This window comes from Nothobranchius furzeri, chromosome 7, assembly GCF_043380555.1.
Source record: "Nothobranchius furzeri strain GRZ-AD chromosome 7, NfurGRZ-RIMD1, whole genome shotgun sequence".
In the NCBI taxonomy this organism is placed as follows: Eukaryota; Metazoa; Chordata; class Actinopteri; order Cyprinodontiformes; family Nothobranchiidae; genus Nothobranchius; species Nothobranchius furzeri.
Window position 1 is genome coordinate 58,431,701 of NC_091747.1, and position 26,690 is coordinate 58,458,390.

A 26,690-nucleotide genomic window follows, 5' to 3' on the forward strand; every position below is an offset into this window, starting at 1 on the left:
TACAGCCAGAAGTAAAAGCAGCAGAATAAATTAATTACTAATGTATCCCAAAATTATCCAAACATGTTTGTTAAAACTTTATTTTCGGCTGCGATCATCACATGCAAACCCCTCCCTGCAGGCAGAGCGGGTAGGAAAGCTGCAGTACATTTCAGTAAAAAGGTAAACCACTTACTATTTTTATTAAAACATATTTGCTCTTAAAAGATAAGCAATAATTCATATATTAATCTACATTAATACACAGATGCAATTAAAATATTGCATTTTGATCTGAACTGTACAGCTACCGTTTACAATTAGTAGACACCTCTGCAAACGCTAACGAGGATCTTTGTTTACACACAAATTAAATACATTAGGAAGTGTTTAACGAGGAAGTAAACAAAAACAAGTGTTACGCAGTCGAGATAATTTGGTCCGAATCAGGAAGGAAGGCTAAAATTATGTCATCTACAGTATAAATGTGCCTTACAATGACGATGAGGCACTTTTTCTACGTTGAAAATGTGGACGTGACGCAGGATGATTAATCATTTAAAATAATTTAGCAAACAAAAAAACATTATACATCTGAAATCTGGCCCTTATTTTGACTTATTAAATGTAATAAATATTCTAAGGGAAGAGAATCACATCAGCACAGCATTAAATTCAATCTTCACTTATATCCTACAGTTCTTACATTTTATTATTATAGCAGCATCACATGGGTAACTAATGAAGCTGTGAGAATCTGCCGTTTTACCAGGACAGAAACGGATTCCAGTACAGTATTAGGACTAGATCACAAGCCCGTACATTCGTGTTCCCCGTTGAAGCCATGTCTGCGGTGCAGCAGCAAGACTCCTTCTGATCATTCCTCAAAATCCTTCTTCGTAGTGCAAAAAGCAAATTACTGGGCTGTGAGTTGAATTAGCAGGAAAGAGGAGGTTGTAGCCATTAGCGTTAGCTCAACCGAAGTCGTTTACGGGACTTTGGATCAGTTTCCACGTCTGAAAATAGGAAAAAATGTGTGTCAAATGAAGTTTGAGATAAAAAATAAATAAAAACAGAGGTTTTTTTTTTTTTAAACAAACAACTATACCTTCGCCGTCTCTGAAAGTACAGACGGATGAGCCACTGGACCACAAATGGCCAGATAACGGCGAAAGCCAAACTGGTAGGTGAAATGTCAAAAGGCCACCAGGAGGGTTTCTGTTAAAAAACAAACAAGCAGAAGCTGTTTTATTTCACAATCTTTTCATTTAAAATTAAAAACAACATTAAATACATTTTTTACCTGGTTCTTCTTTTTCACAGGAGATACAAATGGAGGAGAAACGGCACCGGATCTCGCCTACGAAAAAAGAAAATTTAGTCAAAGATAAACTCGGCAAGCTTCTGAAAACATGAATAATTCTCTGACGTTTCCAGAGTCAAAGTCCAGACTTCTTATCTTCTCGTCCTCACACTAAAAACACGGTTTACTGCCTAAATGCTGAGTTTAGGTCTGATAACAATAAATAATGATTCATCCATGTTTATATTGTCTCCCTGAGCCGTGATGCTTTGCAGAACAGGAAAAACTCTGAAGATGCTTCTACCTGGCCGGCCGTGAGAGCCTCCAGGGTGCGCAGCCTCTCCAGAACACTGTGCATGTCTTCCTGTAGTCTGGCCAGCGCCACCACAATCTGCTCATTCAGGTTCGCTCCGGGTGTCCCTACACCTCGCCAGCGCTCACCGCCACCGTCTCCACCATTGTCTGCCGGCATCAGAGGTCCTGAACCGAGGCCTGGAGACCTGGAAACTAAAATACATGCCATTCTTTTCACTTCTAAGTGTTTTATTACTATTTTACATCAAACTGAACACAAATGCATTCAAAGAAACACTCGTACCCTGTCCTCTCCTGGACGAGGAGCTGCCCGACACATTCACATTCAGCGTCTGTGACCTCGTCCCATCTGCCTCCCCTTCTTCTCCTCCACACTTGATGACTTCTAGAGGAGCATCCTCCTGCACCTCCACAGGCAGCAGGGCGTGGCTCTCCTCCTCCTCCTCCTCCTCCAGGTCATCCAGAGAACGGTTGTGCTCGGAGTTCTGGAGAAAAAAAAACAAAGATTGATTTTTTTTTATTATTTCATGAATAGCACACAGTCCAGAATTCTTGTTCTGTGTTTGCTTGCCTCTTCTTGGCCAAACTGGTCCACAGAGTCACAATATACTTCACTATCAGAGTCACTGGCCAGGTGACTGCTTCCTGCATCTGTAATGAAAAGGTTAGGGTTATCTGCAGCTCTCAGAATGAAGCTTAGCAGATTACCTGATCACATAGACTTTAATGATCCCACAGTGGGAAAATTCACTTGTTACAGCAACACTTAACCCTTTAAGCGCCAAAGTTGGAGAATTGCGACAAGCAGCAATGTTGGATTTAATAAGCCGTAGCAGCAGAAATGAGCTCTCATGAAGATAATATGTTACACTGCGGGGTGGCAGACACCTGTAACTTCAATCCAAGCAGCATTTGTGGGTGTGTTACCATTGAAACTTTTCGAGTATTTAGAACTTGAACCCAGCCCACCAGTCGCAGAGCCGCAGGGCTTGTCAGAACAGTCAGATCGAGTGAGAGCGAGCGAGTGGCATAGGAAAAAACACAATGCCGAGAGGAATGTTCAGAGCTGACGAAGCTCTTCGTCTAGTACTGGCAGATTCGGATTAGGAAGAAGAATGTTTCCTGTCCGAGGATGATCTGCCGTCTTCTAGAGAGACGGAAAGAGACAGGTAGAAGCATCAGCCTGACGGACTCTCTGTTGCTGCGCGCTGACGGCGTCCGCGACGACACGGTTACACAAGCAGCCCATCCAGCCCTTATCTTGTCCGATGTTCCGCGTCGGGCAAAGAGAGACGTGGCGGGGGGTGGGGGGGTGGGGCCCGTACCGGGTCTGATTCTTTGATCCAACATGCCAGGGGGGATGTGGTGGCGGTGATCGGGCCGGTGAAAACTCCGCTGGTGATCAATTCAGCCCCTATCTATCTATAAATGTATATATACACACACACATATATATATATATATATATGTGTGTGTGTGTGTGTATATATATATATATATATATATATATATATATGTATATATATATATGTATGTGTATGCATAACAAAATACCAATAAAGTAACAAATATTATATATATATATATATATATATATATATATACATACATAGTTATGTATGTCTACATAGGAATATGTATATATGTATCATAAACAATATTAACACTAAGAAAATAAGACAAAAACATGAATAAATAAAAAAATCTGCAAATGGGATGCAATCCAATATGGCTGCTATCTGATGACATCATAATATGCAAATTATGTGAGTGAATTTGTTCCTATCACAAAATTTGGCTCATACTGAAGATTTTTCTAATTTACAATATTCCTCTATCTCTAACCAGATTTAAGCTACAAGCTCTTTAAAAAGTGATATAAAAAGTCATATTTTACTGTAAAAACTATGGCGCCTAATGGGTTGAGAATAATTTGAAGAAAAATAATAACAAAGGTACATAAATATACACACAGGCTAGTATTGTAACTTTCAACTGATAAAAACCCTGAATAAAAAAGTAAAAACTTGGAAAAAATACTTGACCTGCTGATACCTGTATGCACACACGTGTGTGTAGACCAGGCCTATTCAAATGGCGGCCCGTGGGCCACATCCGGCCCGCGGGCCCTACCCAGCTGGCCCACCTCACCCGATCCCCCAACCACCAACGGAAAAAAAACTTTTGAAAAACTGTTTAAGCATGCAAGTTTCTAAATTCCCACACTGATATTGCACTTGAACACAACACCATTTTATCAATCACGGACATATATACGTAGACGCCCCGTGGACTGGTGCTGTCTATTGGAGCTGCCATAGTGTGGCTTCTACATATTCATGTCTATGTCAGCTGTGACCCAGCAATGACCCAGCCCAGCTTGTGGAGCAAACAAGCGCCTTTCAGGCAAAACTAAACATGTTCGCAACTGACTTGACTGGTGAAAGAATGCTACGTTTTCCCACACTCCGTAAAGCCACCTCTCCTCCGAAAGTCACGGCAGAAATGACTGGTTTAGTCGCGAAACTGAAGGACAACTTCACCAGTAGCCTGGAGGATCTGTCACTTCCTGCAGCGGCGATGCAATTAACGAAAGATCCATTTGCTGCCACCGCTGAGGAAACATTGTCCATCAAAGCTAAGAAAGTGGTCTCTTCTATCGAAGAGGGACAGTTCCTGCTGGAGATGGTGGACATGCAGTCATCACTTACGATGCCACAAGAGCTGCGCACAAATGGCCCTGCTAAGTTTTGGAGTCAGATCAATGCCCATCAGTTCCCAAACCTCAAGAATGTAGCTGTGACTGTTCTCAGTATGTTTGGATCCACCTATATTTGTGAATCCAGCTTTTCCCATATGAATAGGGATGGGTACCTTTGACATTTGAATCGATTCGGTACTAATTCCCGGTACCTACGAATCGATACCGGTACTTCACGGTACCAATTTTCGATACTTTTGAGTGTTTAATATTTTAATTCTCTTTTATAATTAAATATATATTTTTCTCAACAATATTTGACATATATCACGATAAATAACATTCAACTGTTTGTATTTTAACATCGTCCTTGTAGTTTTATAAGCTGATAATTAAACTGAAGCAAACATCTTTACTGTGAACTAAATTTACTGTGTATCTTCATTCCTTTTACCGTCTTTTTTCATTTGATTTTTCCTACTGGGAAGCTAGAATTTCCGGGGAAAAAGCGAACGCACCATTAGCTGATAACAACGGTGGCAATGGAAGCTAACATATCAAGCTAACGTTATCTTAAACAGTTTATTTAGCTGCTGGAGCAGATTAAAACGATGATGCCTCACACTTAGATCGTTGTCACTGGTTTCATCTTCACCCAATCACCCGTCGCATTTAGTAAAGTGAAGCCAAACTTTAGAGCGCGTTCATGTTCTAGTCAGAATTCGGAGTTCCGAGGAGAAAGCGAACGCACCATTAGCGAAACGGAAGCTAACATATCAAGCTAACGTTATCTTAAACATTTTATTTACCTACCGGAGCAGATTAAGATGAGGATGTCTCACTTAGATCGTTGTCGCTGGTTTCATCATCACTCAGTTACCCATCACATTTAGTGAAGTGGACCCAAGCTTTAGCGTGCGTTCTTTCTACCATGCTGCTCTGTTTACAACTGGCTCGCAGCGAGCGACGACAAAACGCTCTTGCGCATGCGCAGCTTTCTTGGCAAGTTCTCGTTATGAAGGACGGGTACCGAAACGAGGCACCGTTTGAAATGACGTGAATCGGTGCTCGGTCGGTACTATGGAATTCGGTACTCATCCCTACATATGAATGCAATCAAAACACACCTGCGCTCCTCTCTCACTGAACCCTTTCTGCACTGCTGTCTGCGCATTGCACTCCGCTCCTATGAGCCAAATACTCCATTTCTTGTTCAAAACAAAAAGTGCCACCTCTCGCACTAAAGTCGCAAGAATAACGGTCGAGCTATGGTTATTGTAAATGTTTATTTAGTAGCTGCGACTGAGTTATTGGAGGTTAATAAAACAAATGTTTGTATTACCAACTCTGCAGCTGGTAAATTAATACAGATCATTAAAGCAATAAAAGACATTGTGCATTGCTTTTTTTGTCGTTGTATTAGTGGTAGAGGTAATATCAGTCAAAATATTAAAATTTAATATTTAAACATTGTCCGTAAAATATATAATTAAGATTTGGGTATCCGGCCCAAAGCTGATCCACGATTTGGAAATCTGGCCCAGTAGGGAAAGTAATTGAATAAAGTAAATCATGTCTTTTTTACCGGGGTGGTGTCCGTTGAGCAGAAGCTCGCTGTCTGGGCCTTCCTGAGAGTCGTCACTGTTTAGAGCAGCTCTGGCGAGGCTCCCATTGGTCGCATGGCTGACCCCATTAGAGAGTTTTCCATTCTGGAGGGATGGTTTGTGTCTCCTGGCTGAACTCTTCTTCTTTGGCTGTGACGCTGCAGAAAAAGGAGGAGAAACCTCTAAATGTTCTCTGAGAATAATTTCATACATTTTTTTCTATAGCTCAAAAAAGAAGCCCTTACTTTTTCTAACTTCCATTATCTCTTCATTTTCCTCATCCTCCTCTTCCTCCTCCTTCTCCTGCTCGATCCTGGCAGGTCGGGTCTCCAGCGTTCCGTTCATCTCCATGTTTCTGATGACGCTCTTTGCAACGTTTTTTGATTCCAGTGAAGTCATCATTGTTCCAAATCCTGAGCAGATTTATTAGACTTAAATACAAATATCCAAAATTTTAAAGTAATTAAAAAAACACTACCTACAACTACAGACTCCACCCGAATCCCTCGGCTAATAAAATAGAAAAATAATTATTTTTTTAAATCTCCTCAATCATATGAAACAGACTTTAAAACCTCTCTAACATAACCCAAGCTACATCTTTGCACTAACATATCCAACAGAGCTGTTATAAAGCATTAAATGAGCTACTACGCCACGCCATTTCTAATCTACATCAACACCAGGGTATCTGCAGGTTTAAGGGAGCCAAATTTAAGACTTTTTAAGACCTTTTTTAAGGCCACTTTGACCAAATTTAAGCTATTTTTTTTAAATTAAATTAAAGCTATAATTTCCAGCTATTACCTGGAACCGGTGCTAACCACGTAGTGAACGTGGGATTAGCCATCCAGTTACCATTAATGTTGCACTTCCCCATGGCGTAAACTCCCACTAGCATGCTCATCTAAAAATAGCCCCCTTTCACAACCAACCGAATGTGTACGGTTCCGCTTACGCCAATATCATACACAAAAAATGCCAAACTAACTAGAAATTCATGAAAATTTTATAGAAATAAAATAATCTTGTTTATTGGGTCTTTGGTAATTTAAGACCTTTGGAAACTATTTAAGGATTATTTGTCATTTTTAAGGATTTTTAGGGCCTTAAATTTGGTAAAGCAAATTTAAGACTTTTTAAGGACCGGCAGATACCCTGAACACACAGCATGTGTAAACAGTCATATACTCGCCTTCCAGTTGCCTAGCAAACTGAGTCAAACGGGCTGAGCACATAAGAGGCAAACTTTATTAGACTGTATTCTGACTGGTTTCTGATACATTAAAGTGAAAGGTGGAGGAGGGAACTCTACCCGCGCTCAGGTCTGATATCTGTGTGACTTTTTTCTTCTCGTCAACGAGCTCGTAGAAAGGGCCGAGGACGCGCAGCAGCTCCTCCACCTCGTCAGTCATGGGCATGCCCTCCAGAATCTACAAAATCAGCTCTGTGTTTATTTAAAATCCATCAAGTGTAACAGTATCAAAACGAGGGAACTTACCAGCTTCATCTGATCAACATATGCCGCCATTGCTTCTTCCTTTGCCATATCTCCTAGAGAATTCCAGGCATCCCTGTTATGATAGGTGGAAGAAAAAAAACTGTTTTATCCATTTATCATATGAGCACAGCTTTATCTAAACATCTGTAACTTCTGAGCCACTTTACAGCTTTGTAAACAAGGGGTGGGTTATCTGAGGTCAAAGTGTTCCTTGCAAAACTGAGGGTCAAAGACTGACGTAAACTAATCAAAGTTGTTTGGGAGAGCGAGAGAAGCCGTCCAGCTCAGTGGGTGAGGAGGCACATTCCAATCAAGAGTCGGGAAATCATCACAAACACTACTCCAGGCTACACTGCCGAAGGGAATGTTTGAGTCTGGAAAACATCAAACTGGCTCATTTCTTAAGGGTTTACTGCAACCATCACTGTTGCATAATCAGACAAACATGAAACAAACACAGAAAATACAAAAGGAAAATCCTTGGACTAACCATTTAGCTTTGCCAACTGCATCCCAGAAGCCAGGTCGTGGTATGTTGCAAGCTCCTATAGTGGCTTGTTTATAGTAACTGTAGAACTTGAGCATGATGTCATTGGAAGGCTGGAAGGGACCTGAGAAAAGAAAATCTGGTTTTATGGTTTTTTATCTCCTAAAATACCCTCAGCCCTAAGGTAAAGCAGGCTTTGAATCACTTGAGCTGCTGCAGGAAAAGCAAGGCTGCCCTGCTGTCCGCTTGTAAAGTGGATTAGCTAAATCACAAGCTGCTACTGCAGCTCCCCAGTTTCGAAGGCATTCTGGTTAAATTGGCTGTTGTTACTGCCGCAGACTGGTGTAGTCACTCACCATTTGGGGGTAAACTCTTGATCACTTTCACGGCAGCGTCGAACCTCATCCGAGTCAAACGATTTTCTTCTTCCACGCTCACGCGCTCCACCTCCATGGTGCCAATCAGGGAAAAAAAGCTAACACAACACCTAATGCATCAAATTATAACAAGACAAACGGAGGTTTTGAGTGACTGGATGACAACAATCGGTTTGTTTTGACAAATAAGTCGGAGATTAAGCTAGTTGTGGGACGAGAACTCGCGCGTGACATAGATTCATGTATCCTAAGTTAAATGCTAACATTGCTAGCAAACGTTTACAAGAAATGCTCTGAACAGATAAGTCTTACCGTTAAATTAATTCTGCCTAACTATTCGTCAGCGAGCAACTTGCCCTTAGCTCTACGACAGACGCCATGAACAGCAACTAAAGCTAGCCTAGAGTATTCTGTGAATTGTAGTTTTACAATACTCAAAATGCCTACAAAATCCACAATCCTGCGCGGTGCAAAGATGTATAAATTTTTATTTAAATAGCTAATATACAGCAGCACAACGTAGTCATTTTGTTTCAACATTTAAAAAAATGTTGAAATTTGGAAAAATAGCAAATATAATTTAAATGTCGTTTAAGATGCGCTTAGTTTAAGCGTCTAAACTACACATCCCAGAATCCTCTAGACCAACGCTCTGCATAGAGCTTGATAGGCACAGAACTAAAAAATTTAAGATGTCTCACTTGGTAATGTTTTGTCAGTGCTAAAGCCAAATCGAACAAATAAATAAAGTACCAAATTATATATTCCTCAACTAAATTGTCTTTTTCATGAAAATGATTTATTTATTAATTTTTTACAATGATTAATGAATGAACACATTACCAAAACATAGAACATAAATAACTTGTATTCAATTTGTTTTGATGCTAATGAAAATTCTCTAAAAACATCAAAATGACTGCGCCACTGCGCAGCCATTTGTGGTTAGAGCTAGAGATGTTGCCTTGCAGCAAGAAGGTCCTGGGTTCGCTTCCCGGCCTGGGATCTCTCTGCATGGAGTTTGCATGTTCTCCTCCCACAGTCCAAAAACATGACTGTTGATTGGTCTGTCTAAATTGTCCTTAGGTGTGTGTGTGTGTGTGTGTGTGTGTGTGTGTGTGTGTGTGTGTGTGTGTGTGTGTGTGTGTGTGTGTGTGTGTGTGCATGATTGTTTTTCCTGTGTGTCTCTGTGTTGCCCTGTGATGGACTGGCTCTCTGGGGTGCCCTCTGGGGGCACTCTGGGTGTACCAGTCCCCACGCGACCCTACATGGACAAGCGGGTTCAGACAATGGATGGATGGATGGATGGATGGATGGATAAATCCGGGTCTGTTCTAAATAGGAAAACAGTTGGACACGAGATTATTAGCACAATCATTTGATAAACTAAATGTAAGAATATAAAAAAGAAAAAAACAACAACAAGCGATAGAAACACAGGCGGGATCACACAAAATACAACCTGAAATGAGGTTTGAGCTGTCAAAGATAATTAATCGAAAGGAGTGAGGTCTCTTCTTTGACCACACGATCTTTGCTCACAAATTCAGGACAAGAATCCCACAATAGCAGGCGGAAGAGTTTTTTTTTCTTTCAACGCAGAACTGGGCTGGTGGCTGGCTGCTTCAATCAAAGGGAAGGGAGGCAGAGGGAAGGGAGGCTCTGCGGGGAGAGATGTAAGATGGCAGAGCTACAAATGTTGTTAGAGGAAGAGATTCCGGCCGGCAAAAGAGCGCTCGTGGAGAGTTACCAAAATCTGACCAGAGTAGCGGACTATTGCGAGAACAATTATGTTCAGGTAAGTAAAGTAGCCACCACGTTGCAGCTTTTCTATCCGCCTTTTCTGTCAAGAAAGCTCCCGGTTGGAAGCTTGTTGGGACAGGAAATGTGCATAAAGAAACTCGTCCTGGTCGCGAGGAGCTCTAAAAGCTCCGAATTCCAACAGCAGTGGAACGGTGACGCTTTTACGGCCATGGAACGTTTTAATATCTTCTGTTGGTCAAATCGATCCCGTTTATACAGAGGGTGTGCCTTACTTTTTTCCTGACTGCTCTGGGTCGGTTCAAACTACTGATGGAGAGGCCTGGATGTTTTACGTTTGTTACAAGCTCTAGAAATGCGTGTGTTTTATTTTAGAAGGTAAACTTAATTGTCAGCAAAACTACAAGCATCCATGATGTCTCATTACACCCCATGAGGTCATTAAACTCACCATTTAGTACCACAAAAACAATTCAAGCCTCCATTGGGATCCCATTACATTGGTGGTATAGTAATGCCTACATTATTGGAGCAGTAAGCACTCAGTACCAGTGATGTCATGTCAGGGCATGGCTTTCATTATTGCTGCGTTATTTTACATTATTTTATTGTCTATAAACTTAGAATTAAGATGTAGGGAGCTATTTGTTGTTGATAGATTATCAAGAAGTGGGCTGAAATGGAGATTGACTATGAAATCAGTCTAAATTTGTCAGTAAAGGGTAGGAAAGATTGTTTGAAAATGGGAACACATCGGTTTTTAATCCTTGTTATCCCTTTTTTCATAGAAAAGCTGTTTATTTTGGGGGATTCTTGTATTTGCTTTTAATTCTGATGTATACTTTGGAGAAATTTGACCATATATCATGCTGCAAAGTGTTGACACCCGCTAATCATATCTAAGATAAACCAAGCTGTCCTTTGAAAGCAGTAGAGCATTTTTTTTTCTCAACAGGAACCCACCATATCAGCTACAGCGGGTGTGTCCTTTCCAGCTGTACTCCCCAAGGACTCCCTGTAATTTAGTTTCCTTCTCTGTCTTTGGATGATTTTACGCCGTGAGGTTCTGCCCTGAAGTCTGACTTTAGGAGAAGATGAGTCAGGAAAACTTTGTTTCCTGCAGTTAGAGTAGCGGAGTCTAACCAAACGTGGGAGTTTCCTTGTTGTGGATTCACCACAACCTGCTGTAACATGAGACGGAGACGTTGCAGTCAGATTTCCAACAGCGACACAATGCTGAGAAAATGGTGTGATTAGATTCCTGGTTGGGGAATTTTGTTACCTCCCGTGCTAATGTTTAACTATGTGGCTTTTGCGTTAGACTGCAGAAAAACAGCTTCACCATTTCTAATATTTCCTCACTTCTCGGAAGAAAGGATTCCATCACTGGATGGGTTTTAATGCAGCACTTAGTATATAATCATTTATCTAGCACTGATTTTAAGTCCAATTCAGGATAGCTGCCACAGCCAGTCAATATTAGCAAACACAAAAATGTCTCCAACTCAGTCAGATCTTAAGATAAAAATCTTAGCTACTCATCAGTAGCTGAGAGTCTTCTACAACACGAATTGCTCCAGATTAAGTCAGATTTTGTGGTATTGTGTAAGTTTGACTCAAGTGATCGTATGCGTTGCCTCACAGAATCTTTTTTTAAAATAAGATTTGATAGCTTTTCTTTTTTGTTTTATAATGCAAGCCTTTTTTTGACACATTTTTCATTTGGAACATTTTAAATAGGTGGGAATGGGGCAAAAGCATCAGATCGTCAGATTATGTTTATTATTTTTTTTTTACAGTGAAATCATAATTTTATCACAGTTATACATGAATTTTCCCATTGTGACATGTCATATTATGATACTGAATCAATTTTTAAAATCAGTGTATTGATAATGCAAACATTTACTGAATTTCTTTTATGGGGTGCAATTCCAACTCTGACAGCTAGATGGCAGCAGTTTTTCTTGCCTTCATTCTGACGGAAGAAGAATTTGCGATATTACGGAATGTGTCCTGGAAGCGTCTGGCTTGAATGTTCCAAATATATCTAATTTAAAAAATTACAAAAATCATCTGGCTTTTAGTCTCACAATGTCCTATCTTCTCCCCTTTATTATGAAACATATCGTATCACCACATTCTTGCCAGTACACACCGCTGCATTTTAAACTATTGTCTTTTGTTTGATTTTCTTTTACTGAAAAAAATTAACCACATAATTTCTCTGTTGAAACAGCCTTAAAAGGCAGAAAATGGCCATAATTAGTAATTAGCTGCCTTATGCTAACATACGCTAGTAACGCTAACATATTGACACAGTTGGTAATTGTCCTGGTTAAGTCATGTTAAAAGGTAAATTTCATCACCAAGTAAACACATTCTTTATTTTTACAAGTACTCACTAAAGCAATCAGGCTCAGTGTGTCACGTTTAAAGTGGTCCGGGTAGAAACCTATTCTCAGTTCCAACTCTTTCTATTAAGTATAAATATGATGATTTCATATCTGCATATCGCCATTCCTGATTTTAACTCATTCACTGCCAGCCGTTTCCTGATCAGTAAAGCTCTTAGCTGCCATCGTTTTTCTGTGTTTTTACTGTTTATTTTTAAAGAGTCACAGAACGTTTTGCGCTAGCATGATGTTGACGCCAAGACTAACAAAACAAAAAGGAGACACCTCTTAAGGAAGAAACCGCGTCTTTCGAGCGTTATCCATTCTTTCATAATCTGTCGAATTGTGATCGGCAGAAGCTTTTTGGTTTGCGCCTCACTTTATTTTTACAGCAGTAGCCCAAAACGATCTCCTAACACATGGATGTTCTGCTTCCTGATCATGTGACGTGTGACGTATGCGGATGAAGATTTAGAGCTGGGATGTTTGTTTGTTCTCATGATGCGGGGCCTCGTTCTGACGCCCACACAGTAAAAAATGCAAATGACGACTTTAGACTTTAGTCGTCATTGACAGTGATTGAGTTAAGTATGTAACCATTCTTGTTTTTATAAATAGATTTCTTTCTTTTTTTTTTTTTTTTTTTTTTTGACCTTTGGAGAAAATCCCCAAAATAGCAAAGCAGGACCAAAAAAAAAAAAAAGAAAACCCTCAAGACCCAAACAGAGGGGCTGTAAAATGCAACAAAACATCATTTCTGCTTCGTGTCTTGTTAGATCCTATTAGAATAACGAGCAGAACTGGAGTGGAGGATGCTGCATTTGATGTAAAATTTGCTCCAACTCCTGTCCCTTCTTACAGATCCTGTCCTCGTAGTTTGACAGCAAGTGCTCTGTTCGGTGCTGACACACACAGAGCAGGAGTTTAAACCTCCCAGTGCATGTTGGGAGCTCGGCGTGTGTGAAGTGTCAGACTGTCGGTTCAACTTTCATAAACCCTCTCTATTGAACACACACACACACATACACACATATGGACCTGTCTCAGCTGGAATGGACTTGTCCTCGCAGCACTCCTTCACATTTCTTCTTCTCCTGCTCCGTGTTCCTGACATGGAGGCTTTGCTGCAGCTCAGCGAGCTCTAACAGATGGCGTAACCAAACCCAGATCTCTGCCCCACTTTCTCAACTGGTTTATAGTGACTTTTGTTTGTCTAACAGAGGCTTTCAAAGTGTGTGTGTGTGTGTGTGTGTGTGTGTGTGTGTGTGTGTGTGTGTGTGTGTGTGTGTGTGTGTGTGTGTGTGTGTGTGTGTGTGTGTGTGTGTGTGTGTGTGTGTGTGTGTGGCATATGACACACAGACGGGTCAGAGTTCTGTTTCCTGTTTGGCCTGCTGACTCTGAACATCGGCTACATGGAAATGCCTTCTCTCTTAGTCAGGAAGTAGCTTAATAATAGAGGCAGAAACCCCGGTTTTACTCCTAGTTACACACAGGTTGTTCTGATCAGATTAAGATTTTAAATTCAAATAGTTTCCTGTTTTCTTACTTTGGCTTTGGATACTTTTTTAATTTAATGAAATTGTGTTTAACCTCTGTAACAAGGACACACACCTTGTATGCAAAGTGGGCCACCTGGTCTTGTTGGCAGGACAAAGTCTCATTCTTTCCCTTTTTTGTTTTTATCACAAAGCAAAAAAAAGTTTCCCTGATTTTTGACTCACATTTATTGTTTTTCTTAATTATGTTACTGAATAAAATTGGAAAACTACAGAATTTACTCTAGTATTTATTTCTCTGTAAAAGTTCTAGATGTTTTACCTGGTGTGTGTGTGTGTGTGTGTGTGTGTGTGTGTGTGTGTGTGTGTGTGTGTGTGTGTGTGTGTGTGTGTGTGTGTGTCTAGCTTCATGAGTGGCCTCAGCTTAGAGAAATAGAGGTTAAGTCCAATGGGACTGATGAGCTAATGGCTAGTCCAATCACAGTCAATCTGACGTTTAAGATAAACGAGTAGTAAAATAAATGTATATTAATAAAATAATTACGTGGGTAAAATTTTAATGGTCTAAAATGTCAGATGTGCTTTTGTTACTCTGTGAGCTGATATTTTTAGAGGCTTGAGGTGAACAATTGCACAAAACACAATTTCAGACCTTTTTATTTTTAGATGAAAGACTTTGAACAGTTGGTTTGTGTTTCGCTCTCGGTTTCAGAACGTTCACGCCCATGATTCACAGTAACTTTCACAGCTCATGGACCATGTTTAATGATTTATTTGCCATCCATGAACCACAGTTCATCAGAACACACACAGACTGCTTTTGTTTAGTACATTATTAATTATCAGCAGATTGATGTCTGACTAACACAGGGTTTCCCTTACATAGGCGTAGCCGTGGCGGCCCGCCACGGCTGAAATCTTACCGCCACGCCTACAAGATCCCAAGTTTTATTTATTTATTTAATTATTTTGCGCTGTTTCCCGAAGAAGCAGCAGGAACTACTATGTTGTCGCTTTTGATCAAAGCCGGCGGGCAGCAAGAAGAAAGGAGCAGGCAGAGCAAGGTGCAGTTACAGCACAAGTTACTGAGTTTAAAATTAGAAAGGTAGCAGTGGATATAATGCTTTGTGGTTTACATGTTTCAACAGCATTAAGATAAACGAGTGTTGACGATCTTGACAGGGTTTCCTCCAGTGCTTATTAGGCCAGGTTCTCCTCCCCCCACCAGGCTAAGCATCACTTATTCTTGTAAAATTTATTTATTTTTTCATGTCTGACTTTAACCGCATCTAATACTGTATTACGGCGTGAGCGCAACAGCGACAACTTAAGATCGATGTGTGAGCAGCCTGAGAGGTCGGTTGGTTTCATCTGAACCATTAAAACCTCCGGCAGGCTACGCTGCACTATTGACGTGTTAGCGCGCGGCGCTAACAACTTAGCGACGTGACATGTCTAGGAGAAAGCGTAAAAACACGTTGAACGCTTCTTCTGAAGCAGGAAAATAACACCTCTTCTTAAGCAGAGCACGACGTCGGCTCGTCAACGGCCGAGCCGGACTGAGCTCGATAACATTGATCCAGCTCAGCCACTGTTGACACGTCTCTAAATAAAGTAAAATTTTCCAGTGCAGATTGGAGACAACCCATAGAAGCACTGATTTGACTGATAGTAGTTCCTGCTGCTTCTTCGGGAAACAGCGCAAAAATAAAAATAAAAAAAAAAAAAAACTTGGGATCTTGAACGCGTGGCGGTAAGATTTCAGCCGTGGCGGGCCGCCACGGCTACGCCGATGTAAGGAAAACCCTGATTCATCTGTAGATCTCCTTTGATCCGCATAAGTGATATTCTCAGCACCAGAACAATGAAGCAAAGAAAGATTTCTGAGTTTGTTAGTAATTTTATTTATTAGATGTAGGGCTGCAACTAACGATTATTTTCATAATCGATTAATCTGTCGATTATTTTTTCGATTAATCGATTAATCGGTTTGTTATTGTTTAGCTATTTAACCTATACCAGTGATGGATGCATTTCAGTTAAGAAAAAAAAATTTGAGAATTGTGCAGTTGACTGCAATCTATTTTATTGCACATGAACACAGTCAGCAGTATAAAATGAGCTAAACAGTGCAAAATATCAGTCCAGAATAATTTTTTAGCATTAGCTGGAAGCCTGCTCCTTCCACCGTGGATAGTGGCCTCATGTCTTTTACCAGCATGTTTAGAATAGTTTGTAAGTGGTATGAATTGCTGGGGAGTGAGTGTCTTGTTCCCCATGTAGTTGTCCATCGTTGCTTGTTTTTTTTCTGCATAAGAAACACAAATAGACTGAAATAAGTACACATATAAAATAAAGCAGCACACACACTACAACACTAAATCAATATATTATTTGAATTAATTAACAATATACAGTGATCATTTATTTTGAGGGTTACGTTCTACAAAATAGCCCGCAACAGGAGATATTCAGAAAAGTCTAATTTTTTTTTTTACTATTAAAAAGCTCTGAGTAAGAAGCTCATGAGGTTTTTACTTTGAGTCGGGAGTGTTTAAATTAGCTAGAGAAATGTGAAAAATGTTTATTTTGTGTAATACTGTTTAAGAAACATGATAAAAATGTGTTGTGAGGCGTTTTACAGCGTTAGATAGTAAAACAGCCTTTTAATAGTAAAAAAATGACTTTTTCTGAATTTCTCCTGTATTTAAAAATTGAAAGCGTACAACTATGCTGTGTTATATTCACCTGGACACAGCTCGTCTGTATATTTTTCTCCGCGGAGTTGTCCTTTTTTGAATGAGGAACATAGTTATGGGTTTGTGCCGTTTTTCTCTTAACTAGAACATTCTTATAAACAGACGTGCTGAATTTGGCAAGCGCATGATTCACAACACGGAGGAGATTCACGATTGCATCTAGTCAATCAGAAGTAGAACACCGTAGACTGACGCGGCATAAAAACACGTTTAACATTCACTATAACAAACTCAGCTAAAACACTAAGTCCAGCTTGTTTATTTTCTGTTACTTACCGGGCTGGCTCTTCCAAATGACGGCTCACTTGACCGCGGTTCTCTTCCTCTGCTTCATCAGCCCCCACGTTTTCGTCTCAAATGTTCACTTAGGGACGTCGTGCTTCCGTGCCATGCTAGATGGTTTTTGTATATTTTGCAGGTCACCCGTCTTTACAAGGCATCTAGAGTAAAGTGCTCCCATACTCGTGAGGTTTTTGTCCGGGGTTTCTCTTCAGTTTTGTCGCTTCCATTTTTCTTCCGTATTTCCTCTTGTTCCGCCATCTCTCACAGCAAGATGAGCGTCAGTAACGTGATACGTCATGAAAACCGAGGGCACTCATTGGCTCATTTCTTCTTCTACGGCTCCACTGGTAGATCAGTAGCTCATTACTGCCACACACTGGCGGCAAATTTAACAGCTTGTAACCGATGTCAGATTGTGGTAAAAATAGACTTTATGCGGTAAAATATGATTATTAAACAACTAATCGATGACTAAAAAAGTTGTTAACTATTTTAATAATCGATTATAATCGATTAAATCGATTAGTTGTTTCAGCTCTAATTAGATGCATCTGACCTGTTCTATTTTTCTCTGAAATGAGATCAAATCAGCGCTTCTATGGGTTGTCTTCACTCTGCACTGGAAAATTTTACTTTATTTAGAGACTTGTCATAATTTCTCCCCCCCGCCACAGCTGGAAAAATTCCTAGGGGAAACACTGTAACAGAAAAGTTTAGGACCTTCTTATAGATCTTGGTCTGACTCTTACGTCTGTCCCTGATGATCTTTAAACAGGAGTAGAGGGAGGGAGGTGTGATGTGACAAAGCGGAAGGTCACAAGCAACATGAAGCATGGTGCTGCAGCACATGTGGTGTTGCTGAGCCAGCAACATGCTCACAGTGGTTTTTATTATTTATTAATTTACCGGAAAGTTTGAGTCTGACGTTATCTCTACCATCCTGCTCTGTTCAGCCCTGTAGTTCCCGTCTCATTTAGGGTCATTTTGACCCTTTTTTTTCCCTAGAAGTGGTTCATCCTGCAGACCACCCGCCACTCGTCTCCCCTCATCAATCCAGACTGGTTTAGTCCAGGTCTTTCTGCTGGAGATATGAGATAGTTTAGACAGATGAGAGAGTTTAGTTGGTGATTTTCTGCCTGTTTGGACGGAGTCATTCGATAAAGGTTAATGAGTTTGTTTTCTGTGCAAACATCGCGTATGCTTCCTGTCCCACTGACGGGGTTTGCTTCAAGGACAGACGGACCTTAGGGCCTTTCAGTCAGCCTCCATCTGCTCTGATGGAGGAAGAAAAGGACGTATGAATTAATGCAACAAGAACAAGGTGGTTGGAAAGTTGTCTCAACCTCACGGTGTCTTGACATTATTAACTTTCTTTTTTCTTAATGCAGCATTGATGGGCATCCATACTTGTGTGTTCTAAGCATGGTTCTAAGGTAAAAATGAAGTTTTTTTTCTGCTCAGGTTTCAGTTTCTGTACTGAATCCTGCAGGCTCGACATCAGGAAAACAAGTAGTTAGCCGTAAGTCCACCATGGGAATTCTGGGATATTTCTGGGAGGTGGGGAAGGTGACAGGGTAAGTATGCTGGCTTTTCAAGACTTTGCTAAGAAATCAGCATATTGTGACCATTTTGGCAGTGAGGGACGGCAGTGTCAAAAGGACAAAATTAAAAACGGACCATTAAAAACATTAATATGGGAACAGCAGGAAGTAAAGGCAGAGTTTTGAGTTTCACCGGTTGTTCTCGGCCCTTTGTTTTATTCTTTTATAACAATAATAATAAACTGCTCCCTTGTCTTTTTGCCACTCCCTCCTGACAACAAAAAGATCAGCTCATTTGTTTGTTTAGTTTCATTAAACTTTTATCAAACTTTTTGCCATTTAACCCTGAGAGGTCCCTCGTGCATTTTTTGCGCAGGCGGTCATGTTTTTATGAACAACTTTGGCTGTGTTGATGCAATTCCTTTTATTTTTTGCTCCGGTGTGTGTTTTTGGGTAAGTTTACTAAAAATAAAATGCCCCCCCCCCCCCCCCCCACACACACACACACACACTCAATTTAAAACATTGTGTAGACAAAAATGGAACATTGAGGGCCCTGGACATTTTTGGCTGCCATAGACTCCCATTCAAACAACATTTTTCTAACAAAGTTAAATATCTCTATAATAATTTTTTATTTCACTCCACTCTTTGATCTTCACCAAAACTTGATGTGATGCGTTCCGTCGCGCGTCTGGACGGTACCGTAGGAGGCGAGCTGCCATGGTTCGTCGCATGCTACAGCAGAGGGCTATCTAGGTGCGCACAGCGTCCCCCGGTCCCCTCCTCTCTGTCCGGAACTCGACCTCACCAGTCTGAAGCAGCCACCTTGTCCATAACAAGTCCGCACCTGTTACTAGGGGCGTCGTCCGGTTAAATTACGGAAAACGTTATCCGGATGTTTGTATTCAGACACAAAGGTCTTACGGACAGAGTCCGGAACATTTCCGTTTTTCATGGCCTGTCTGAAGGGGGCTCAACTTATTTACTGTTGCAAGTTGTAATGTCAACAAGAATACAACTTGTCAACAGCTATAACTTTAAAGATGCAGCCTGTAAAAAAATGTCTGCATCAGTCAATGTTTACACATGTGTCCTTGCTGAAAATGCTTCTATAGACTTCTCGGATTGGGATTAGTTTTTTTCCACCGCAAAAATGGCACGACGTCTCAATGTATCACAAACCTGTGAACTTTTTTATGAGCTAGAAGCCCAGCAGGAACCAACACTCTCCAGCGGGGAAAGCTCGTGTTCTGACGATGACTCTGTGGACTCGGAGGATGAAAGTTTTATCCCTGCAGGCCCAGAGTCTAACTCTGATGAAGAGATGGAGGGGCAGATAAATCTCCGTGGAGTTCAAAGAGTGACATGCCGCAGGAGAGCCATCATTGTCAGAGAGAAAAAATCCTGTGTCCCGGTATCACTCGGTACGCCGTGAGCCGGACAGAAGGCATTGAGCATTGTTTTAATTTTTTATTACGGATGAAATCCTCAACCTGATTGTTCGCCACACAAACACGGCGGGGATCCGGAGAAATGCTGAGTGGATGTTGACGGACGGGATGGAGCTGCGGGCATATTTTGGGCTGCTGATCCTAGCTGGAGTGTACCGCTCCAGGAGTGGAGACGGGTCGATCAGCAGCTGAGCAGCCCTCCGGAGGAAGAGAGGAAGAGAGGAGGATGAAGGAAAGGTGCCATCTCTGCCAAAGCAAGCGAAGCATGTTAGCCCGCTTCTGCTCCAAATGTGACCTGGCTGTCTGCAAGGAGCACTCCACAGTTGTGTGCACTGTTTGCAACACACACACACACACACACACACACACACACACACACACACACACACACACACACACACACACACACACACACACACACACACACACACACACACACACACACACACACACACACACACACACACACTTTGTTGTTCCAATAAACATTCAAATGGCAACCAATGAGCATTTTTCTGTGCGAGGGACCTGGATGTGTGTTTCTGAAGGTCTGACACACATAAAATACAGAGAAAACAAAAAATATTTTTGCTCATTTGTGACTCTAGAGCCCTCACAATTCACCCCATAAAGACGTCCTCTGGACATAGCACACGAAAAATGATGTAGGTTTGATTTTTTTATAACATTGAATTTTTTTTTGACAAAATGTGGCACCAAAGGGGTTAAATCTCAAAATCAATCAATTATTTTACTATGTTTGGTGAGGACTGAAGCTAAGGAAAGAATATGTGAAAAACATTGTTTGACTTATGAAATATTATATAATTTTTATTATACATTTGGCTAAAATGCATTTTTTTGCGCGAGGGTCCCCAGTGTAGCTTTTTTTAAGGAACCTCCAAGGGTTAAAGCTATTGTTCGACTGTTTCAGGACCTCTTGCTCAGATGCAAGTTTAAAGTTAAATTAGAGGTTTTCTGTGTTTAAGTGTTACATTAAAAACAAAACAAGAAGCGAAAAGAGTGCGAAACTTCCTTTATTATCACTAGAATTCATTCTCTCTAACAATTATTCACTATGTGAGGGTGGGCAGCTAAATGACCAGGAAACTGTTAGATCTTAAACATGTCTGTCTTGTAATCTCATTAGTCGGCTCCACCTTCCAGCCAAGCGGCTGCTGGATGTTAGACATCCACGTCGATACGGCATCTCACAGACCTGCCCCCTGTCTCACTTATCTCACTTCATCCATTCTGCTGTGATCGATACGCCGCGTCACCGGGAGCAGAGCGCCATGTGAGCACCGCAACCTTTCAGCCGGCTCCATTTCAGGGCCGCCTGATCCAACGTCGTTGGGAGGCGGCCCTGTTGGGAATGACACTTCTGTAGATGAATGTCAGGCTGCAGGATTCCACACACTCCTGAGCTTTTGTTGTGTGTGTATAGCTTACTGAGACGTTTGAGAGCTTGTGGTGTTTCCCAGCCGCTTGGCAGCAAAACCACTGATTTGTTGTCTTCACACATCTGACAGTAAAAACATAAGAGTCTCTTTATTTTTGTTATTGATACCCACGTCTTCTGTAATTCACGTCCTTGTTGACCTTTGATCCTCCTATAGAGTCTCAGTCCAACTGGTCAAACCTGACTGAAGAAATGCGCCTCCTTGTTGCATGATTGCACTGCTTTAACCGTTTTCCTGCCAAACTGGCTGGATGATAGAAGCAGACGGCCACTCCCTTTTTACTCATGCATGCAGCACTTTGGAGATTCTTTAAATATAGTCAAACCTTTGCCTTTCATGATCGTTCACCTGCAGGTGGATCACTGACTTCCTGACGGACCGTAGGCAGTGCGTGCGTCTGGGGAAGAATGTTTCCACCACTAAGACTATTAGCACAGGAGCTCCACAGGGCTGTGTACTTTCTCCTCTGCTCTTCTCCCTGTACACAAACTGCTGCACCTCGAGCCATGACTCCGTTAAACTGATCAAGTTTGCGGACGACACCACCCTCATCGGGTTCATCTCTGACGGTGATGAGTCCGCCTACAGGAGGGAGGTGGAACGGCGAGTGTACTGGTGCAGCAGCAACAACCTGGAGCTCAATGCTCAGAAGACAGTGGAGATGATTGTGGACTTCAGGAAAGTCACAGCCCCATCTCTCCCCCTCGTCCTGACGGACACCCCCGTCACCACTGTGGACTCCTTCCGCTTCCTCGGAACCACCATCACACATGACCTTAGGTGGGAGCCATCCATCAGCTCCCTGATCAAAAAGGCCCAGCAGAGGATGTACTTTCTGCGGCAGTTGAACAAGGCCAAGCTGCCGACCCAGATGATGGTGCAGTTCTACACGGCCATCATTGAGTCCATCCTCACCTCCTCCATCGCTGTGCGGTACGCTGGAGCCACGGTGAGGGACAAACATAGACTGCAGCGCATTGTGCGCTCTGCTGAGAAGGTGATTGACTGCAGACTTCCATCTCTCCAGGACCTGTACGTCTCCAGAACTCGGGGGCGTGCAGGTCGGATAGCAGCTGACCCTTCTCACCCGGGTCACAGACTTTTTGAGCCGCTTCCCTCAGGCAGGAGGTTACGGTCCATCAGGACCAGAACCTCCCGCCATAAGAACAGCTTCTTTCCATCTGCCGTTAGACTTGTGAATAGATTATAAACACAACCATGCTCGTCTTCTGTACTCGACACAACGTCACGTTATCGGCCATGTTACCATTACCTGCCATTTTTTATAGCTGAAAGTTTTATTCTAGTTTTAATCTTATTATTATTCATGTTATATGTAGCACATTAGTACCAAAGCAAGTTCCTAGTTTGTGAATTGTTTGTTCACTGATAATGGCAATAAACCTGTTCTGATTCTGATTCTGATTATTAGTAACGGCCTTCTCACCTTTGCTGTGTGTTTATTGTGATGCATTCCTGCATTAAAACTCGGTGGAGGTGCTGACAACCCGTCTGCTGCTGCCTGTATTTTTTGCAGGCTCTTCCACTCAGTCATTACTCAGCTCAGAAATATGAGATAAAGTGCCTCAGGAGCACTACAGCTCTCCAGGAGCTCACCTCACTCTCAGCATCTCCCGCTGTGGTGGAGCATACCCAGCTCTTTGTTTTTTTTGGCTCTTATGGAGAACAAACTTTGTTCATTTCCATGCAAACGTCTCATTTTCTTTCTTCTTTCCTACGGTGTCGGAATAGATCGGGTAACACGTCAGCTTGTTTGTGACATCACAGCCATCCTCCCGACACCCACTGCTCACCTGACGTCACATCTCTGGAGCCTGAAACAGCTTGTTATAAACTAAGAGAGGAAAAGTGCCTGAATGTATGATTGCAGCTCAGGATGAGCAAAATGATTAAACTTCATGTGATTAAATCTGTTTTGTAGTGTATCATCGACAGTAGAGAGGACTCCTTTAGGCACTTATTAAAGTCTGGTTTTACTGTGTTTTATTTTCATCTAAACAAGATAAAAAGTAATGAGGATATTCAGCAAATCCAACAGTTTGCCTTTATTCTTTAATCCTGCAGTATTCCTTTTCTTTTCTTCGAGGTTTAAGCCAAAGAAAATTCTTTCTAATTTAGATTTTATAATAATTAACATCCTCTGTCGGTAAATGAATTTTCACAGCAAAGAGAAGAAACCTGCAGTTTAGGACTCCTTCAGCTGTTAAACCAATTCTGCCGTGTCAGCATAGGCATGTGCAGTTGCACGGTGATTAGGTGCTTTTATAGAACACACCATGCCGGCAAATCGGCGTAATGTTACTGCAGTATTGTGCGCAAAACTCTGTGTGTCTGCTACTCTGATCCGAACAGCTGATGTTGTTTTGAGAGTTTAGCCAGCAGGTCAGCTCTTCAGGTCACGGATTGATTCCAGATTAGCGACTTGATTAGCGCCAAGGGAGTCATTGACCTCTCTGCTGGTTGTTTTCCTTGATTTTTCTCTATTTTGTGGACAGATGTTTCCCGTTTCTTTTGCTTTGCCCCCTAACTACTAACCACTAGTAATCAGCTCTTCAGGCGCTGCCGGCACCGCCCACCTCCTGCTACAACAGCCTGTTATCAAAGCCCGGCGCAGGAGCTGCTGTTTTGACTGGACTGAGGATCAAAAGTCAGATTTCTGCTTCAGTCTTCTTTCAAAGGACTGGTTATCAGTTCATCTTTTTGGAATCATTAACAAAACGTGGGAGGATGTTTGTAACTGAATTCAGCACATGTTCATACACGAGTGTTACAGGAACCAATCGATCCTAGAAATTAAAGCAATCTCATCGGCCACCTTCTCAGATGTGCCTGAATCAGGAAGTAGAAGTCAGCTGGAGGAGAAAGAAGCTTCAGACTTCTTCAGACAGGTTTTGGACTCTTATTTCCCGATATTTGGACATCTCGCCCCAGATTGGATAAAAGCAACATGACACTACCACTGACTTGCAAAGCTGATGATTTATTTACACAAATAACACAAGCCTGGGGGAGTTCTGCTGTCTAGTGGAGTTGCTAATGCTAGCGGTTAGCCTCTGCTAGCTGAGACGTTCTCTGCTGTTTGCTGGACGCTAAATCAACAACAGCCTTCCTTGTCACAAATCAAGTTGGGGTGATAGTGTGACGTAGATCTGTCAGGCTTTTTCAATCCTATAGTTTCACCGTCTTTTCTATCCAGCTAAAGCAGGAGATAGGTGTAGAAGATTGTTTTCATGTTCAGCCTGCATGAAAAACTCTAAATGACCTATTATAATCAGAAAGAATAATAAAAAAATGGTTTTTCAGTGTTGTAGTTCTTTTTAAGATGCTACTTTGGTCTTGACTCTACAATGACCACCTATTAGCTTGTTAATCTACTCAGAGCTTATTTCTGTTTCTCCAAATTGAGGTAATTCATAGAGCTATTTTAACAGATATTATTATTATTATTATTATTATTATTAAACCAAGAAGAACGGGCTAATTAATGGATGGCTCAAAATGTATTGTTCTTCAACCAGAATAAAACTGAGACTATCCTGTTCTGCCCGAAATACAAACATGGATGCGCCCAAGGGATTGTCTCTCCTTCATTAGCGCCTTTTGAGAAGGCTGTGGTCCCCAACCTGGGGGTGAAGTTGGATGTAGAGCTCACACTGGACACCCAGGTCAATGGAACAATCAGATCCTGCTATTTCCATCTCAGGAGAATAGCTAAGATTAAGCCGCTGCAGCTCGTAAACATCTGGAAACTGTCATCCACGCTTTCATTACCACCAGACTGGACTACTGTAACTCTCTTTATGCAGGCATCAAGCAGGCCTCCATAGCGAAACTGCAGAAGGTCCAAAATGCAGCAGCCAGGTTACTGACTGGTACCAGGAGATCTGAACACATCACGCCCGTCTTGGCATCCCTACACTGGCTTCCAGTCTCTTTCAGAATTTCGTTTAAAGTTCTGGTGTTTGTTTTTAAATGTTTAAATGAGTTGGCTCCACGTTGTCTGGCAGACCTGATTCAGCCTTATGTTCCCACAAGGAACCTTCGGTCAGCACAACAAGGACTGTTAGTCGTTCCGAAACACAGACTACAATCCCGAGGGGGTCGTGCTTTCTCGGTGCTGGGGCCGAGGCTCTGGAATGAGCTACCTGCATGGGTTAAACAGGCCAGCACCCTCGGCAAGTTTAAGAACCAGCTGAAAACTCTTTTATTCTTTAGCTTTTATTCAGGAAGAGTCCCGTTAACTGTTGGCTTTGCACTCTTTGCTGCCCCACCTAGATTTTATCTGCATGTTTTTGCTGGTTTTATATGTTTTATTTTTTTATTTTCTTTCTTTATTTTTTTAATGCTTATTTCTGCTGTGCAGCGCTTTGTTTGGTCCTTGGACCATGTGAAGGCGTTATATAAATAAAGTTTTAGTTAGTTTGTTGGCTAGTAATTAGCTCCTTAGTGTCTTTTTTAAGACGGCTAACCACTGAGCAAACTAATATGTTTAATGATGATGTGACTTTCTACCAGATTTGTATATTTAAATTAAATCATGTCTTGGTGCTTTTTATTGCATAGAATGTTGTTTCCACAGTGATTTTTACCTTGAATTGTCGCCAGACATAATATTGCAAATTAGGTTAGTTTTTATGTTTGTGTTGTGTGCACGTTTGGTGGTTTTTACCTTTTTTTCATCAGCATTGATTGACTTTAAACTTGAATGTGTACCTAATAGTTTCTGCCAACTAAGGGACACGTTTAGATATTGAATTACATCATTTTAGGTGTGATTCTTCATAGTGGTTTGTGAAAGGTTCACTCCGGTGGTTGCAGGAGGGTTTACGTCATACGAGCTCCTTCAAAGTGAGTTTGGAATGTGTGGAATGAAAGTCAGGGACAGCTGGATGTCGCCATCGATCAGTTGGCTTTAAGAAACTACAAAAGTGGATTCATCTTTGTTTTTTTTGTTGTTTTTTTTTGGTGGGGGGCAGGCCCAGGACAAGAGGAAAGCTCTGGAGGAGACCAAAGCCTACACCACCCAGTCCCTGGCCAGTGTGGCCTACCAGATCAATGCCTTAGCCAACAATGTCCTGCAGCTGCTGGACATCCAGGCCTCGCAGCTGCGGCGCATGGAGTCATCCATCAACCACATCTCTCAGGTCAGAAATACACACCACAGACTATGAATAATAGCATCCCACACCTCCCACTTCTCCTTTCACTTCACACACGCACACACACACACATACACTGAGGTATGCACGG

The 26,690-nt window shown here is 41.7% G+C and overlaps 2 protein-coding genes and 1 long non-coding RNA gene across 20 annotated transcripts in view; 1 reads left to right on the top strand and 2 right to left on the bottom strand.

The window, feature by feature from the left end:
- Positions 1-64: 64 nt before the first annotated feature.
- Positions 65-13,582, bottom strand: acbd5a (acyl-CoA binding domain containing 5a). 2 transcript variants are annotated; one of them, XM_070553387.1, is made up of 13 exons: positions 13,463-13,582; positions 8,247-8,377; positions 7,894-8,014; positions 7,404-7,476; positions 7,218-7,335; positions 6,148-6,315; positions 5,884-6,060; positions 2,169-2,248; positions 1,881-2,082; positions 1,587-1,789; positions 1,283-1,339; positions 1,088-1,197; positions 65-995 (listed from the first exon to the last, which is right to left on the bottom strand). In XM_070553387.1, the coding sequence occupies exons 2-13, from the start codon at positions 8,341-8,343 to the stop codon at positions 983-985; spliced, it is 1,419 nt and encodes a 472-aa protein (XP_070409488.1). In that variant the 5' UTR covers positions 8,344-8,377; positions 13,463-13,582; the 3' UTR covers positions 65-982. The 2 variants fall into 2 exon arrangements, with proteins under 2 accessions (XP_070409488.1, XP_015810928.3); XM_015955442.3 differs by lacking the exon at positions 13,463-13,582 and adding an exon at positions 8,580-8,714.
- The window catches only part of abi1a (abl-interactor 1a), a 64,801-nt gene continuing 47,688 nt past the window's right edge, over positions 9,578-26,690 (top strand). For all 17 annotated transcript variants that reach the window (XM_054751056.2, XM_054751060.2, XM_054751061.2 and 14 more), the window contains exons 1-2: positions 9,578-10,065; positions 26,417-26,584. In XM_054751056.2, the coding sequence (XP_054607031.1) occupies positions 9,949-10,065; positions 26,417-26,584 (285 nt within the window). In that variant the 5' untranslated portion in view covers positions 9,578-9,948. The remainder of the gene's footprint in view (positions 10,066-26,416; positions 26,585-26,690) is intronic.
- On the bottom strand, positions 15,982-18,775 carry LOC139070682 (uncharacterized). The gene is made up of 2 exons (XR_011521165.1): positions 16,956-18,775; positions 15,982-16,228 (listed from the first exon to the last, which is right to left on the bottom strand). It is a non-coding gene; the product is annotated as an uncharacterized lncRNA (long non-coding RNA).

Coding starts and splice junctions, on each gene's coding strand:
- acbd5a (XM_070553387.1), bottom strand. CDS start 8,343: ATGGAGGTGGAGCGCGTGAGCGTGGAAGAAGAAAATCGTTTGACTCGG. Junction 6,316..7,217: donor GATATCAGACCTGAGCGCGG/GTAGAGTTCCCT, acceptor AAATCTGCTCAG/GATTTGGAACAATGATGACT. Junction 1,340..1,586: donor AGGCTCTCACGGCCGGCCAG/GTAGAAGCATCT, acceptor CTTTTTTCGTAG/GCGAGATCCGGTGCCGTTTC.